Source organism: Chiloscyllium plagiosum, chromosome 13 (genome assembly GCF_004010195.1).
Source record: "Chiloscyllium plagiosum isolate BGI_BamShark_2017 chromosome 13, ASM401019v2, whole genome shotgun sequence".
In the NCBI taxonomy this organism is placed as follows: Eukaryota; Metazoa; Chordata; class Chondrichthyes; order Orectolobiformes; family Hemiscylliidae; genus Chiloscyllium; species Chiloscyllium plagiosum.
In genome coordinates, this window is record NC_057722.1 from 49291143 (window position 1) to 49309561 (window position 18419).

An 18419-nucleotide genomic window follows, 5' to 3' on the forward strand; every position below is an offset into this window, starting at 1 on the left:
TATTACAAGGGTGCATAGCTTTAAATTAAGGGGGGGTAGGTATAGGGCAGATGTTAGGGGTAGGTTCTTTACTCAGCGAGTCGTGAGTTCATGGAATGCCCTGCCAGTAGCAGTGGTGGACTCTCCCTCATTATGGGCATTTAAGCGGGCATTGGATAGGCATATGGAGGATAGTGGGCTAGTGTAGGTTAGGTGGGCTTGGATCGGCGCAACATCGAGGGCCGAAGGGCCTGTACTGCGCTGTATTCTTCTATGTTCTATGATACTAAGTAAGTGAGTGAGATTAGTGAACTGCGAGGATGATGCTGAGCAATGTCAGAGGGACATTTGACAAGTTGGCTAAATGGGCAAACAGATGAAATTCAATGCAGAGAAATGTGAGGTAATGCATTTTGGTAGAAGAAACATGAAGAGACAGTACAGGCTCCATTTTGAGGGGAGTACAGGAGCAGAGGGACCTTGGGATTCACGTGCATGATTCTTTGAAGGTGGCTGGCAAGTTGAAAGAGTTATTAAAAAGGCTTATAGGATCCTTGGGTTTATAAATAGAGGCATGGGGTATAAAAGTAAGGAAGTGATGCTGCACCTCTACAAGTCATTAGTCAAACCACATTTGGAGTATTGTGTTCAGTTCAGAGCACCTTTGTGGGCGGCATGGTGGCACAGTGGTTAGCACTGCTGCCTCACAGCGCCAGAGACCCGGGTTCAATTCCCACCTCAGGCGACTGACTGTGTGGAGTTTGCACGTTCTCCCAGTGTCTGCGTGGGTTTCCTCCGGGTGCTCCGGTTTCCTCCCACAGTCCAAAGGTGTGCAGGTCAGGTGAATTGGCCATGCTAAATTACCCGTAGTGTTAGGTAAGGGGTAAATATAGGGGTATGGGTGGGTTGCGCTTCGGCGGGGCGGTGTGGACTTGTTGGGCTGAAGGGCCTGTTTCCACACTGTAAGTAATCTAATCTAATCTAATCTAATTAAGGAAGATATGAAAGCATTGGAGCAGGTTCAAAGGAGATTTACTAGGCTGATATCACGAATTAAGGATTTTAGATACAGGAAACATTAGAGAGATTAGACTTGCTTTCCTTGGAACCGTGGAGATTATGAGGTGATGTCATTGAGGTGTTCAAAATTATGAACAATTTTGACAAGGTAAAGAAAGATATTCTATTTCCACTAGTTAGTATGTCAGTAACTTCAAGATTGTCAGCAAAAGAACTAGGAGTGAGATTAGGAGAAATGTATTTACTCAGAGCTGTTTAGGATTTGGAATGTGTTGCCTAGGAGAATGGTGGAGCTGGTTTCTGTAAGACATTTCAAAAGAACTGGATATATATTTGAAAGGATGAAGTTAGAGGGCTATGGAGAAATGGCTAGTGAGTGTGACTAGCTGCGTAGTTCTGTACTAGCTGGTACAGAAAAGATGGGTCGAATGGCCTCTTTCTGTACTGTAAAATTATTTGATTCTATTTGCATTCATAAACTATTTGAATTATACTTAGAAGAATCTAAAAGTAAAAGGGGTGGCACGATGGCTCAATGGTTAGCACAGTTGCCTCACAGTAGCCTCAGGTGACTGTCTGTGTGGAGTTTGTACCTTCTCCCAGTGTCTGCATGGGTTTCCTCCAAGTGCTCCAGTTTCCTCCTTCAGTCCAAAGATGTGCAGGTTTGGTAGATTGGCCAAGCTAAATTGCCCATAGTGTCCAGGGATGTGCAGGCTAGGTGGATTAGCCATGGGAAAATACAGGGATAAGATAGAGATCTGGGTGGAATGCTGTTTGGAGGGGCAGTGTGGACTCAGTGGGCCAAATGGCCTGCTTCCGCACTGTAGGAATTCTGTGATCATACAAATAATAAGAAAACAAAAAGAGAGATATGGGTGAAAAAAATGTAGATTAACAAGCTAGATCTACCTGAAAAGTGCTTCATCTTCGTTTCACAGTACTGTTCCGCGATGGGCATCACTTCCATCATCTTCTGTCCCCACTGAACAATAGGCTTCCCTTGAACAGCATATGATATAAAAAGTGCTGTACAGAAAGCACCTAGGAACCCTACAGGAGAATATTTTTAGTCTTAATGTTTCAGGTATAAACTTAGAACCAGTATGAAGGGTTTGAAATAAAATGATCAGCTTGTTCCATTACACATATTTTAAGAACAAAAAAAAGCTTGCAATGTGCACAATTCACTTTACAATTTTGTTCCATAATGGTAAATGCAACTAGTCTCAGATAGTAGGCCTACCATTCTTGGACATAGTTAGATTACAAATTCCTGGTGCATGAAAGATACCAGAGTAAAATTAATGTGCAAAACAATATGTTGAAGCAAACAATACAATGTAAACCTAAATATAGTGCAGATACAAATCCAAAACAATATATAGGGCAATGAAGGTATATCTTCTCTCAAGGTCTTCACTTTCATGCCAATCTCAAATGCTTCATTTGAATCATCTATCTGCAGATGCACAAGAGTAGATCAGAAGACTCTTCCTTAAATATCTACACCCTCCTTTTACTAAATTGTCCTTGATGTCGTAACTGAGTTTGCAAGCTTTTTCTGTAGAGAATTTGGAGAATAAATTTGCTTCCTTCACATTATATCTTGAGTGTGATGTAATGAGATCTCGAGTCATAGAGTTTTTACTGCACTGAAAGAGACCCTTTGTCCCACTGTGTTCTGCACCAGTCATCAAACATTTATTTATTCTAATCTCTTTTACCAGCACTTGACCTGTAAAGGTTTCAAGAGAGCATCAAATAATGCATCAGTGTTTTGAGGGTTTCTGTCTCTACCATACTTTCTGACAGTGAGTTCCAGATACCTACAACGATTGTGTAAACACTTTTTTTCCTCAAATCCCCTATAAACCTCCTGGGCCCTACCTTAAAAGGTACGTCTCCTGGTTATTGACCCCTTTGTTAAAGGGAAATATTTCTCTCTATTTATGCGCTCAGAAAATTGTGGGTATTTTAATCAACTTGTTCAGACATGTTATGACACACATACAAACAAACACACTCTCTCTCTCTCTCTCTCTCACTCATAGTAAAGCATCAGTTATGCATGTCATTTAGTTTGCTGAAACCATGCATATCAAAAGTTATCGTTCACAGGAAGCAACAAGCAAACTCTTACCTTCCTTATTTCTTCTCCCCACCTAATCTATTTCTACATCTTGTTCTATTGAGGTGGAACCATCTCTCACAACCATAGTAATATCATCCTTAGCTAGTAGAGCTACTGCACCTTCTCCTCTGAGCTTTCTCTCAAAAATTTTAAACACCCTTCAGGACCCAGCTTTAAATACCCTGCAATTATATTTCTGTAATGGCCACCAGTTCATATATTATCATTTCTAAAATGTGGCAAGAATTAATTAATTTTGATACAAATGCTTGAGAATTCATGCTGAAGAATCTGAAACCTTGACAGCATTCAGGCTTGTGCTGACAAAAAAAACATAGAATGTTCATTCCATATAAACACCAGGTAATTACCATCTCCAACAAGACAGAAACTAACTATTTGTCCTTCACAAAAATGGCTGAACCATTGCCATCACTGAATTGTGCACTGACCACCACTTTCTCATGAGAAATTGGAGATGGACAACAAATGTTGGTCTAGTCAATAATGTCCACATCTACTGAAGGAATATAAAAATTGTGGAAGATAAGTGCATTTTGTTTTCACAAAGGAAATAAGACAGGAGTAGACTATGGGTCATCAAGCCTGTTCCACCAATCAAAATGACCCATGGATAATCTTTCATTCCATTTGTCCACCTATTGCCTTTATTTCTTGTACCCTTGATAAATTAAAACATCTGGCTACCTCAGCCTTAAATGTATTCAATGATGGAGCATCCACAACCCTCTGGGCTGGAGAGTTTCAAAAAATCACAACTCTTTCAGTTATGGAATTTCTCCTTATTTCAAAATGATTGGCCCATTATCCTCAAACTGAGTTTCTGTGTTTTGATTCCTGGAACAGCAGAAACAATCTCTCAATGTCTAACCTATCAAGTCCCTTTAGAACTTTGTGTGTTTCAATTAGATTATCAATCATTCTTCTAAACATCAGATAATATAACTGCATCAGTAGTTCTTTGTTTTATTATATCAAATTGAACATATATTCAATTTGATCAATCTTTCATCCTAGGTCATTCCACATGCCAGGGACCATTTTAGTGAACTTTTCCATATAGCCTCCAATGCAAGTTTATCTTTCCTTAAATTTGGAGACCAAAACTGCACTCAATATTTCAGATGTCATCTCATCAAGCCCTCTGCAACTGTAACACTCATTTATAACTGGATTCCAATGCCCATGCAATGGGGGCTTTCCCAAATACTTGCTATAACTGCATGTTTACATGCTGCAGATCTTGTATAAGCACACCCAAATCAGATAGAACATCAACATTTCCAAGTTTCATACCTTTTTAAAAATCCTACTTTATTCTTACAATTAAGTGAATAACTTCATACTTTCCCTACGTTATACGTCATCTACCACATTATTGCACAGTTAACCTGTTTATATCCCTTTGCATCCTATATGTATTCTCCTCCTCAGCCTACCTTTACACATATCATTTGTAAACATAAATGTATTACTCTGTCTTCATCTAAATCATTAACACAAACTGTAAATAGTGAGGCCTCAGCTTTGATCATTTTGGCATTTCACTATTTACTCTCTGTCCACCTAAAATGCTCCATGTCTGCCCATACCTTCAAAACTCGGAATTTGGTGCATGTTGTAATACTGATGTATGCTTAATGTAGTGATTCATCACAGGGATGTGACTTTAAAACTAAATTGATCCTCAAATTGATTAACAAATGTATTCATTCTGACACATTACAAAGCCAGTCCATCAGAGAAACCATTATGATGCAGTGAAAAATATTTCAAAGTTCTCTGTTATCATATTTTCTATTATGACTTAAATGATTTGTGTTGATTTAAAAAAATGATTTTAACTATTGAAAATGTTTCTACTTGAAAGAAACCTACTCTCATATTCATTTTTCAGGCACTCCATTCCAAAATTGAAATGATACTGTATTATTCCTTTCCCAGAGAGTAAGTTATTGTTTTGGCAGCTATTGTCATTAAAAACACTTGATTGAATTTCAGATGTTGAAGGGTTTCAGTAGAGTAGATATTCCATTAATCTGAGAATGAATGACAGTTTCAAGAAGTCATAAACATATCTTGTCTCTTTGAAGTACTTTCTGGTTTGTTGTTACAAGATAAAAGGATAGCAGTATTTTTCTTACATGCCATAATGCATGTTTTTCAGAGTATCAATGATATGATGGCAATTGATAAATGGTGAGAGGTTTACCCCATCCAACCATACTCCCCAATCCAGAATAGAAAGATTTTCTGTTGATAGTGCTGTGGAATCTGAGGAATCCATTTAGTAGGTACTGGGGGAGCGACTACAAAGCAGGGCACAGAGGTGCCATAGATAAACTGAGTAGGCATGAACTGAGATTCTAACAAGCCTGCCTATGCAGCCATATTTAGTTCACACTCTGACATGGCTCACAAACCACTTTACAAACCTGATCCCAGTGTGTAAAGATAAAAATGGTGTGTGAAGCCACACATGGACCAGGTGTATAGTTTTCCATTCACAGATTGTTTGGGTTTTCCATTCTATACTTGGGAGTGGAAGGTTAGATAAGTATTTGAGGTAGGAGGAATTCAAAGTTATTCTATTAAAGTTAATTGAGGGGAGGGGTTGGTGGGAGGCACATGTGGAGCAAAAGCACCATAAACGGTTGGATGGAATGATTTATTTATGTGTGAATCTACATAAGTGTACATGACGGTTTAGACAAAATAAAACACAGCATATTGGTTAAGAGTTCTGACTAATTTCTAGTTTACTTTTTATAATTGTTTACTTAAGAGTAAAAGTGATTTTTTTTTTGTTTACATTAATAAATTATTGCTATTTATAGCATCTACATAGTCCTAAACAGCTGGTATAGACCAAGCTGTAATAAGTGTTTTGCAAGGTGGGGTTTCTGAGTTCAGCATTAGAATTTATGTACTGGTCCTTAGTCCAGTAAATTTTAAATGCCATTGGCAAAAACGATGAACAAAATTTATCTTATGGCTCTTGTAATTGCACTGGAACAATTATCTTGACACTCATGGGACACACACACTGCTGAAAGGGAATTACTTAATCTTTCACATATTACCTGCTGGGTTACTGTGCGTCATTCGACCACATTCAATGCTGGCTTGAAGGAGGTCATTCAGTTGTTCTGCCTTTGAATAGCACATACCAATACACATTGTTCTTGCAGCTGCTCCAAATTTAGGTTCTGTGGATTGACATGTGACAGCAATTATGAGTGGTGCTTCAAATTCCACATCACTTGTACATACCAATCTTACTAAACCAATGCTAATTATGACCCTTTAAACAGCCATCATTATATTATACTTATTTACGACCTAGTGGATAATAAGCTTTCACTTAAATCCTTTAATATTTACATAGTGGACTGAATAACTAAACTTCATCTTACCATCTCATGGTATATTCAAACCTATGTATATCACAAATATACAACTCATTTCTATAGAAATGAAAAAAAAACAAAGAACTGCAGATGCTGGAAATCAGAAACACAGAAGTTGCTGGAAAAACTCACCAGTGTCACTAGCCTATAATGTTAACTTAGTTTTCTCTCCACAGATGCTATCAGACCTGTTGAGTTTTTCCAGCAATTTGTGTTTATATAGAAACGAAATCAGTAAAGAAATGTTCAAACATAAAAGAATGAATTCTCTTCTTCACTTTGAAATTAAATTTCAACTTGTATTATCACAGTATTGCTGTACACATCAGGTTATTTCCCGTGAACTATTCAAGATTCACCAAAACATTAAGCATTTACTAAGGCAAGCAAACTTACAATACCGGATTTTTTTTTGTAAACACTTTGAATCAGCAACTATTTGAATTACTCAAATGTTCAGTAGACCCAACGAGTTATGTACAATTTCACATTTGCTCCTTATGTTTGCAAAATAACTCACTAAAACTGATTGGTTTTCTATCCTGGCCTTCTTCATTTATTTGTTGATAATAGAAATTAATGCACATGTATAACACGTTCAATCTTTGTTTTGTGGTCTCTCATTCTACACATCAAAGCTAATGAAACAGTATGCTCCTACCTCACATACACTACTTTTTATGTCATTTCTATCATATGACATGATATTGTCTTGTAATCTTCATTGCTGTGACAAAAATGTCACAATGTATCAATTCTATTGTCATTTTCATATTTTAGATTAGATTTCCTACAGGATGGAAACAGGCCCTTTGGCCCAACCAGTCCACACCGACCCTCCGAAGAGTAACCCACCCAGACCCATTTCCTTCTGACTAATGCATCTAACACTATGGGCAATTTAACGTGGCCAATTCACCTGACCTGCACATCTTTGAACTGTGAGAGGAAACCGGAGCACCCAGAGGAAACTCATGCAGACACGAGGAGAATGGGCAAACTCCACACAGACAGTCGCCCAAGGCTGGAATCAAACCTGGGACCCTGGTGCTGTGAGAACTTTTCCATTCACCAATGTGCAGCAAACTACACAATGTTTATCCAGTATACCAATCTTTTCTTTGTAAAAATGGATACTACTTTGGCTGCTGTCTGGCACTCATTTATTTTCTTGGATATTCAACTACTTTATGATCCTTGCAGGATTTAGATTTTCATTTTATCTGCCACACTATCACTCTGATATATTATTAAAGCTAATGACAGCCAACTTTCACTACATAATAAGTCTCTACAGCTGAAATAGTAGCAGGAATACTGTGAAGGACCATAAGCGCAGGTGTATCTATTACATGAATGCTACAGCTTACTACTGTCTGGACAGAATAGAAAGATATTATTCCCCTTGGTAGAAGGATTGAGAACAAGATTGGGGGCAATTGACAAAACAAGCAATGGAAAACAAGGAATTATTTTTTCCATGCAATTAGTGGTTTGAATCTGGAATACATTGCACTAGAGTATGGTTGGGTCAGATTTAATTGAAGCTTTCAAAATGGAACTGCATCATTATCTGAAAAAATTTTACAAAGCTCTGGGGAAAAGCCATGTGAATTGATCCACAGAAGGCTAGTACAGACACAGTGGGCTGTATTAATTCTTCAACTCCTTAAAAAATCGAAATAAATCTGACTGTAATCATTCTACGACTTATTATCTGGAATTACCATACCTAATTTCAAACATCCTTCTACAAATTTAAACTTCTTACAATGCCAGGAACATCATGGAAATGAACAATAATCTTAGATTCCTGTTCTCAATGTCAATGATTCCTGCAAACTCTTTCAACTGTCACTCTAAACCTCAACTCTAAAAATATTTAAAGGGATGATCATCAATGCAGGTGCTTTAGCCACTATTTCCTTCTGCCAGATATCAATGTCCAACCTTCTCACAGTGGCTTACCTTGTCCTAATCATTTATAATAGTGAAGTGTCTTCCCTCCCACTCCAATTACTCCTCCAAATTCTGCTTTTCTATGAGCAGCATCCCCTGCTTTATCAAACCTCTCCCATTAAAGCAGTCGTCATTTTGTTACGTTTCTCCATCCTATGCTCACCAATATTGTAAGTGGACCCCTCCGGTTAGGTACCTTGTCCAACTATACAGAATTGTCATGATTTCATACTCTTGAAAGTGTAGACACAAGATATGTTGTCACTAACCACAATTCCCACTTCCATGCTTCAAATCTTTCTAGCTTCCTGGCTTCATTTCACTTCTGTAACATCCTATTTGAAACTTTTAACTGCCCCACTGTTAGTGCTAAAGTTACCCAAATGAAAGTCATATAATATCATCTGAAATTCAGGATATATTCTGACCATTGTCTCCTTAATTACTGCTGTGATGTTGGTAGTTGATCATTTTCCTCTAGCCTTCCTATTCATATCGGAAAGCACTTGTGAATAACACCAGGAAGATTTCTCCCTGTGTAGACGAGTTTTAATTTTTCTTTGTATCTTATGTATAGTAAGCTTTTTTTTTTGAAAAATGAATCTCTCATTCAGATTAAGCATAACTATGCTTTTGTGGTAACCAGCTATAAATGAACATTTGTTTAACTTGCAGTCAGCCACCAATTCTTCATTGTGAATATCATATATGACAAGAAGCACATTGATTATTCCTGTCTAATCTGGCAACAGCTGGTGACAAAATATCGGAAAAGATTACCTGCACAAACTTAACATATAAAATATACGAAGAAAACATTCAGTTGAATAGCTCCCTCACTTATCTGATTAAAGGTTCATTTATGGATTATGGAATATCAACTGAAATCTGAATATTAGTTTGTACCAATTATCGGTTACGAATTATTCTTTTCCAGCTCATCTTAAATCTACCCACATTTCCTCCAATCGATACATTAAGATTTCACAGCCTCGAAGCGCAATTAACAGACACACACTTTGTTAAAATTACATGAAATGGTGTTCACCTTTTCTACTGAAGGGAGTGTATCCTTTGGATGCATAGTTATTTGTCTGAACTTGGGCTCCATCGGATACGATTTTTGGATGACATTTCTGATATCTGTGCAATGTAATGAGATATCTCTTCGCTGCCTGGCTGCACAGTTCTTGTACGGAACCCCTATCTGAAAGAATGGCACAGACTGTTTATGACTGTAAACAATTAGTTCATCTTTGATAATTTTTTAAAGCAAACGCATGGACGAGCCATCTTAAATATACAACACATACAAGAATATGTGGAATGTAACAAAATACATTTGAAGATGTTGAAAGTACCCATCAGGTTAAAAGTTCTGATGAAGAATCCACACCCGAAACAACAACTTGACGAACAGAGCTTTGGTGGTGAGTGGATGGAGCTCCTCTTGAAGTCTTTCTATTAAAAACATACTTATCACACGATTAAAAAAATGTGGTTTTTGGAAAGAAAAAAGTGGTGAAATTACATTTTTTTAGTTTACCAGTGATCAGTCTGTTTTTCAGCTTACTGCTGAGTTTTCATTCGTCAACAGTGTTGGGTGGGACCTAAATTAGTATTTTGAGATACTTCGAAGTTTATTTTGCATATCCATATATGACATAGATGGAAGGTAGCAGTTTCTTTGGTATTTCAGTGTCACTATCTGGTCAGAGTAAAGGCAGTGGTGATGTAATGTTGATCGTTTAAATTGGATAGTTCGCAAGGCTAAAGCCTTTGGCACAGGGCAATTTGATGCTAATATCGGTCCGAAGCAAGCGGTACAAAATAGTCTCCGTGACGAGACACGCATTACTACATTCATATCTTTATAGGTAAAGACACATGAGGATCAGCTTCTCTGTGTAATAGAAGCGTGTGAATGGGCTGTGTTTATGGGTGGGCCGAGTTAGGCTTTACCAATATCAACAAGAACAAAAGAGAAACGAAACAAAATAGACAAAGCAAGGTCAAGAAACAAAAAAAAAGAGGAAAGGAAATCGAAGACCAGAATGAAAACTCACCAGATATTAACGCTTCAGCAGTTGCTATGTGCATAAGAGTATCAAATGGAGCCTGCCACTGAACTGATTTTGAAATCATTGTGTAAATTTCTCTTGATAAATCTGACTCCGTCAGTTTTAGTCCCGGTTTGTTGCACTCATTGCAAGCGTTGTAATAACCGATGGCATTCCCAAGAGCTCCCAGCACCATGGCAGCCTCGTATCTCTCCATTGTTTCGGGTTCCTCGACTGTTTCACGAATCCCTGTCAAGGAAGGTCTAATACAGAACCTGGACTTCGGGAGCCCCGCCCCACTCTCTGCCGATTGGACCTTCAACAACACACAAGCATCCTATCTGAAAGGCGCGAACTACAAGCTTTGTTATTTGAAAAATCCTGCTAAGATCGCTCACACTGCTGATTTGTTGACTACAGATTTTTAAAAATACATGCAATAAAAGTTTCATGTTTATTCAAGTCACGATTCAACATCTAATTCTGAATGATTTAACTGGATTTGAAGATTTATTTATTGAGGTCAATTCAAACTACGCATTTATGCGGATAATCAATTCGTCCTTAGTTTGAACTTTAATCTGGAAACAGAAAGATAGGTTTTCTTTCTGATGATTTTGCTCTCTACATCAATGAGTACTAAAACTCTCAAACTGGTTCCCAGAAGTCGCAAATCTCTAATAGCAAATCGTGTTGTGAAGAAACTGCATTAGTAAGTCAAATATTTACAAAGTTTCTTGTCCTTTATTGTGATACTTAAATAAATTCGTATGATTCTGATATGCCTTCAAGTATCTTTATAAATACGGTTTCATATAATAGGCCATCTGTTACTTGCTTTGTCGATGTTGCAATCTTGTAGTTCATAATTGGGGAGTACATTTTGATCTAGGTGGTACAGAAAGAAGAATTAAACTATTAATTTGATTTTCAATACTTGCGTACCTCTGTCTTGTTGTTCACAGTAATCGAGTTCGGTATTATAGCTTACGATTTTCACGTGTCTCTTTTAACTACCGGGAGTCTTTCTAAATTGAAATACCATCCGTACTCATTTTCAACAATTACATTCACACCATAAATACTCAATATTTATGGCTATGGGGGAAAGGTCCACTTTCAGATTTAGTACTTAACTTCCATTCTAAAAGGAAGGAAGGAAGGAAGGAGGAAGGGAGTTTCTCTTCGCGGGTATAGGTTCAGGTGAAGCACGGCATGCACAAAAACATGACGACAACAACAACAACAACATGAATTTATATCTCACCCTACAGACTTCATGGACTGCGGCTTGCAAACAATTTTAGAATGTCGTCCTTGGACAGGGGTAATGCCACAAACATTCAAATGGATTATCTAAATGCATGCGAGGAACATTTATCATCTTTACTGTAACGAAGGCGCTTTTTTTAACATTCCAGTTGACACAGACTAGATACAAACACTGGCCAAGGGAACAAAGTCAACTGTTGACATGGAGCCTGAAGCAGGTTCGAACTAATAAAATCTTTGCATCAAACGTTAATTAAAGATTGCTTATCCTAAGGCTGAGTTTATTTAATACGCACAGATTTTGTATTACTGTACAAGGTTTGACACACACTCAATTATCAGTGCTTAATACTTCTGCCTCACAGCACCAGGGACCTGGGTTCGATTCCAGCCTCGGGCGACTGTCTGTGTGGAGCTTGCACATTCTGCCCGTGTCTGCGTGGGTTTCCTCGGGGTGCTCCTACAGTCCAAAGATGTGCAGGTTAGATGAATTGGTCATGCTAAATTGCCCATAGAGTTAGGCGCATTAGTCAAGGTTAATATGGGGAATGGGTCTGGGTGGATTACTCTTCGGTGGGTCGCTGTGGACTAGTTGGGCCGTAGGGCCTGTTTCCGCACTGTAGAGAATCTAATCTAATCTAATTCCTCGCCAGTCATATCACCGTGAACACAAAAGATCCGTTACATAATAAATCTGACATTATGTCCGTCTTCCGACCTAACAGTTTCCTCCACGTGCTGCTAATGTTTCTCCTCCTCCCCTTTCTCGTTAGTCGTGAATAGAAATGTCCTTACAATCCGAAAGGGTACCTGTTGATGTATGATTTTCACCCAAATACAGTCCAGTGTCTATACATAAGAAACTGTAGCTGAAATTTGGAAATCGGGTCAAACTACCCATTTCTATATTAACGACGTATTCTTGAATATAAATGAATACCTGGAGGAACTCCGGCATAATGAATCATGCTTGGCACATTTGGGGAATGCAGATGTTATTGGACGCTTTGAGAAAGATATACATTATTGAATCAAAAACTTGGTAATGGTTAATCCAAATAGCATGCCGTTTCACAATATTGCCTAAACAAAGGTATGATTCCAATTGTTTCACTACTGAATAAGGAGGTTCTGTTTATTTTTATATAAGGTTACATTGACTGGAAAAGGGCACTGAAAAAGTAGTTAATGAGTTGAATTCCGAAGAAGTGTCATTGGACTCGAAATATTAACTCCCGTTTCTTCCCACACTAATGCTGCCAGAGCTGCAGAATTTCTCTAGCAATCTCTGTTTTTATTTCAAATCTCCAGCATTTCCACTACATTGCTTTTACATGATTTGTGGCTCTCTGAAATTATGTAAATCAAGTTTTATGAGAAGCTAGAAGTTATTTTTATACATTAAATTGTCGTACTGTTCAGATTAATCTTTGCAATAATAATATTATTATATGAAGTGCCAACAACATGAGCATTTCTTACTAAGGTAAACATTTGGATATGAAACATTCTGGGATGGAATGAGTTAGTGGAAGCTTCAATTTCCTCTTGTTTTTACCTAGAAGAAAACCTCATAATCTGAGGCTAGTGGTTACAAAATCCATTCCAGTCACAACCTGTGATATGTTTCATAATATGAGAAATTCCACAATCAGTACTAAAGTCTGAACAGTAGATGATATTTCCACAATGACATTTTCAGGTTTTCAGATGACTAGTGTTAGGTAAGGGGTAAATGTAGGGGTATGAGTGGGTTGTGCTTCGGAGGGTCGGTGTGGACTTGTTGGGCCGAAGGGCCTGTTTCCACACTATAATGTAATGTAAATGTAATGCAATGCATTCCACGGAGAAATTATGATCAATGTATATCGAACATCCATACATATTCTATTTTGAGTGAAGGAGTCGAGGAGAAAGTAGAGTTTGCCATGGGAGTTTGGCTCATCCCCTTCTCCGCCCCCTCCCCGAGTGGTCGTGGCTGGAGTGACCGGGGTTGCAAAACTTATGTTTTGAAAGGTGTTGATTTTGAGGAATAGGTATATTAAATGAAGTATACTCCAGTTGAATTTTACTATATATTAACACGGTATTGCATAATTGTTCTGAAGATGTTGTATTTAACTTTAAATGTTAAATGTTTACCTCTCCAGAAACGGTGCCAAACTTGCTGAATATGTCCAACATTTTTGTTCTTATTTCAGACTTCCGGCATTCGCTGTATTTGCTTTAATTATCACAATATAACAATTTATGACAAAGTATACGCAGAATTATTCTCATTGTTATTACATAATGTGGCCTTGTTTTGCAAGTTTTTTGTTTATAAAGCTGTAAGAACAAAAGGAACACGTGAATTTTGCTCCGTTTTGACATTTTACAGCAATTATTGCAGAAATATGGTAACAGCACTTAGACAAAACAATTTCACCAAATAACCATGTGTTGAATATATCCTGCTTAGCCACATGATACTTCCTCAGTCAAAGAGGTTCACGATTAGCGCATATTAATTAAAAAGAGGTTGCAGGTATCGTGGCAGATCTACAACTTCATAAAAAGAAATGAAGTACATCATGCTTAATGAAAAAGTCTTCCACTAAGTTACACCTTTCACGACCTTAGGATCTCACAGTGGACCATTAAAGTATAGTTACTATTGTAATATGGAAAATGTAGCAAACAATTTCGCACAACTAGCTCTCAGAAACTACAGCGTGATAATTACCAAATTATTTGTTTTTGTAATGTTGATTGAAATTGGCAATAAAATCGGGATAATACCGCCATCAAAGGAAATAGCGTCCTGTGATCTTTTATGCCCTTTTAGGGTGGGGAGGGATTTCGGTGTGGGGTGACATCCAAAACAAGCAGGTAGACCAGAGCATCACTTCCTCACTGCTTCACTGGAAGATCAGCCTTTGTGTTTGTGGAGTTGGAAATACTGTGCAAATTATGACCTTATGACTCAGGACCAACCGAGCTACAAGAGCTCACACTGTCATGACACGTACCATACAACACGGAGTATAGTATTGGAACACAATATAACACTTCAGGCGAGACTACATTGACAAAAATTGGAGATGCTTATATGGTAATATTTTAAATTTGCTGCGCTGTGCCAATCACCTGGTATTGAAGTAAAGTCCCTCCCATAGCACTCTGACGCAGCGAGACTATTCAAGGGTTTTTCGTCAATTCCAGCCTCAAGTTTTGTGTGTGTGCATGGAGAGGTGATGCAACATTTTCCATTAATACACATTATTAAATTATTTGCCCTCTCAATCTCTTGGTCGAGCGACCCCTCTCTCACGATTCACACAGAGTAAAAACAAAATTGTTGTCCTCTTCAAGGGGTGCAATAATTTCGAAGCAGCCGATAGTTTGGTAGTGAGTGAAGAAGGAGGGAGTAGAGTTTACCAGTGGAGGTTTGGCTCATCCCCTTCTCCGCCCCCTCCCCGAGTGGCCGTGGCTGTAGTGACCGGGGGTTTGCAAACAGCGAGCGGCTCTAACTTTACATCCGAGACTCTTGAGTCTGAGCCTCAGTGTGTGTGTGTGTGTGTGAGAGTGAGTGTGCTGGGGAGGGGAGAGCGCGCTGCACTGCGCATGAGTGTCACCCACGGTGACTGCTAATTGTCCGTTTTTTTTCTTTTTATTTTTTTTTAAAGAGGCCCGAGCGCTTGAAGATGGTGAGTGTTTCTGCGATGGTTCTTTTTTTCCTTCTCTCTGTAATCGCGCCGGGCGCGTTGGGGGAGATAGAGGCCGAGGCATCTCTCGGCGGTGCCGGGGCCGGTGTGATGGTGGCGGCCCGCCGCCGGCGCCGCCGCTCGGTTTGCTCCAGCCCGACCCGGGCCGGCGTCTGGTGCCTCCACCTCCTCACGGACACATTCCCCATTGAACAGCCATCCCTCTTTCCCCCCCCCCCATCTCCCCTGTGAGGTTTACCAAAGGGAGAGAAAGGGCGGAGGGAAACCTTGGATGGGGCCAACCCCGAGTGACAGGCCTCTGGCCGCGGGGGCTATTCACCGGGAGCTGGCAGGCGCCCACAGGAAAGAGGCCGGCGCCGTCATCACGCGAGGCCCGCTGCTTTCCGGGCCTATACCAGACGGATGTGTGTTGGGGCTTCCTTTAATTCATCACTAACCTACACCCCCGTGGTTTATTTTTAAATTGAAATGCAGACGAGTTTGTGTAGCGGTGACCGAGTGCCGGGTTCACGGGTTGCCCTTCATACTCTGTGATAGCCTCTCCCTTGCTTGGGTAAAACCCCCCAGGCTTAGGATTTTTTGGTCATTAAACATGTTCTGTTCCCTTTTTCCCATCTCCATTCTTGTCTAAACTACGCCACTGCAGATTGTTTCTTCAGTTTTGCTCCGTTAATGTTTATTTAACAAATAGGAATAGCAACTAATTTCCTAATGAGGCTAATATTAATGTTGGCATATTCATGCCAACGCTTGTAACAATTACTAGCAAATGTTAGTCTTTATTGATGCTGTTTTAGATTTAGCAGTAAGGTAGAGTTTTTTTCTAACTTTACCATAAGTTAAAATGATTGTATTAGATACATTTTTATTTATGTAGCTCTCACAAAACCAGTTTGCTGCTATTCCGTGATTCTTTTCACGTATGATTCATCTACCAGGACTTTATCGTACTTGAGCATTGTTATTATTTTGTGGCAAATTTGAGTTAGGTGAATCTCGTAACTTGCAAAATAAAATGTTTTTGAGAACGGCTTCATAAGTAGGTTTAAAAGTAACTAGTGCACTCACTTGTGCGTGGTTTTGTACCAATATGGAGAAAAATGGCTACTTGTGAGTGAAGAGCTAAGTAGTGTAATCAAAGGTATCAAATTCTGATGACCCTCAAGACTACACTGTCAAAAGGCACTTAACCATTTGATTTGAACTATGGCCCCAAAACAAAAAAAAATGAAATATTGAAGAAGTCTTGAACTCTTTCTGACACATTTAGGATAGAATAAAACCACGTAATGTTCCAAGAATTTTTCCCTTTGACTTCTGGCATTTGGAACAATATCGATTCTTTACAAGGTTAGTGTGATTTAAATACTGAACATTCCTTTCCTATTCCTTTTTCTACAGTGATGGGGATGTTGATGTGTATTTGCTGTAGAACTTCTAAGTAATTATGCTTCCAAATGCTGTCATTTCAGTAGTTATAGTCTGATCATCTAATATTTGTCTTAATATCACAGTGTGTTTGGAAAATGGAATATGATGATGATTGGTGTCTTCATAACTAAATTATTACACTTCATTGTAATATACTCCAATTCACTTGATCTGCACCCCATAAGACATAGGAGTGGAAGTAAGGCCATTTGGCCCATCGAGTCCACTCCGCCATTTAATCATGGCTGATGGGCATTTCAACTCCACTTATCAGCATTCTCCCGTAGCCCTGAATTCCTTGTGACATCAAGAATTTATCAATCTCTGCCTTGAATCCATTTAGCGTCCTGGCCTTCACTGCACTCCGCGGCAATGAATTTCACAGGCCCACCACTCTCTGGCTGAAGAAATGTCTCCGCATTTCTGTTCTGAATTTACCCCCTCTAATTCTAAGGCTGTGCCCACGGGTCCTAGTCTCCTCACCTAACGGAAACAATTTCTTAGCCCATCCTTTCCAAGCCATGTATTATCTTGTAAGTTTCTATTAGATCTCCCCTGAACCTTCTAAACTCCAATGATTACAATCCCAGGATCCTCAGCCGTTCCTCGGATGTTAGACCTGCCATTCCAGGGATCATCCATGTGAATCTCTGCTGGACACGCTCCAGTGCCAGTATATCCCTCCTAAGGTGTGGGGCCCAAAACTGGACACAGTACTCCAAATGGGGCCTAACCAGAGCTTTATAAAGGCTCAGTAGCACATCGCTGCTTTTATATTCCAACCCTCTTGAGATAAATGACAACATTGTATTCACTTTCTTAATCATGGACTCAACCTGCATGTTTACCTTTAGAGAATCCTCAACTAGCACTCCCAGATCCCTTTGTACTTTGGCTTTATGAATTTTCTCACTGTTTAGAAAGTAGTCCGTGCTTGTATTCTTTTTTTCAAAGTGCAAGACCTCACATTTGCTCACATTGAATTTCATCAGCCATTTCCTGGACCACTCTCCCAAACTGTTTAGATCCTTCTGCAGCCTCCCCACTTCCTCAGTGCAACCTGCCTATCCACCTAACTTCGTATCATCGGCAAACTTCGCGAGACTGCCCCCAGTCCCTTCATCCAGATCATTAATATATAACGTGAACAGCTGCGGCCCCAACACTGAACCCTGTGGGACACTGCTTGTCACCGGCTGCCATTCTGAAAAGGAACCTTTTATCCCAACTCTCTGCCTTCTGTCAGACAGCCAATCCTTATCCCAACTCTCTGCCTTCTGTCAGACAGCCAATCCTTAATCAATGCCAGTAGCTCACCTCGAACACCATGGGCCCTCACCTTACTCAGCAGCCTCCCATGTGGTACCTTATCAAAGGCCTCTTGGAAGTCTAGATAGACCACATCCACTGGGTTTCCCTGGTCTAACCT

General features: G+C 39.3%; 2 protein-coding genes across 5 annotated transcripts in view; one reads left to right on the forward strand and one right to left on the reverse strand.

Annotated features, from left to right (window-relative positions):
• The window catches only part of LOC122556384, a 31706-nt gene extending 19567 nt beyond the window's left edge, over positions 1–12139 (reverse strand). The window contains exons 1-5 of the mRNA XM_043703018.1: positions 11848–12139; positions 10587–11468; positions 9569–9727; positions 6235–6360; positions 1909–2049 (exon numbers count right to left, since the gene is read on the reverse strand). Of these exons, the coding sequence (XP_043558953.1) occupies positions 1909–2049; positions 6235–6360; positions 9569–9727; positions 10587–10797 (637 nt within the window). The 5' untranslated portion in view covers positions 10798–11468; positions 11848–12139. The remainder of the gene's footprint in view (positions 1–1908; positions 2050–6234; positions 6361–9568; positions 9728–10586; positions 11469–11847) is intronic.
• A 3000-nt stretch (positions 12140–15139) lies between these two features.
• LOC122555997 (DCN1-like protein 1) overlaps positions 15140–18419 on the forward strand; it is a 41906-nt gene continuing 38626 nt past the window's right edge. Inside the window, exons 1-2 of one of the 4 annotated variants that reach the window (XM_043702350.1) lie at positions 15187–15541; positions 16830–16909. Coding sequence is in view for 3 of the 4 variants with exons in the window: in XM_043702351.1 (XP_043558286.1) it covers positions 15539–15541 (3 nt within the window). In the remaining variant the exon portion in view is untranslated. Of the gene's footprint in view, positions 15542–16829; positions 16910–18419 lie in introns of all 4 variants that reach the window. The other 3 variants (XM_043702351.1, XM_043702352.1, XM_043702349.1) reach the window with 3 other exon arrangements.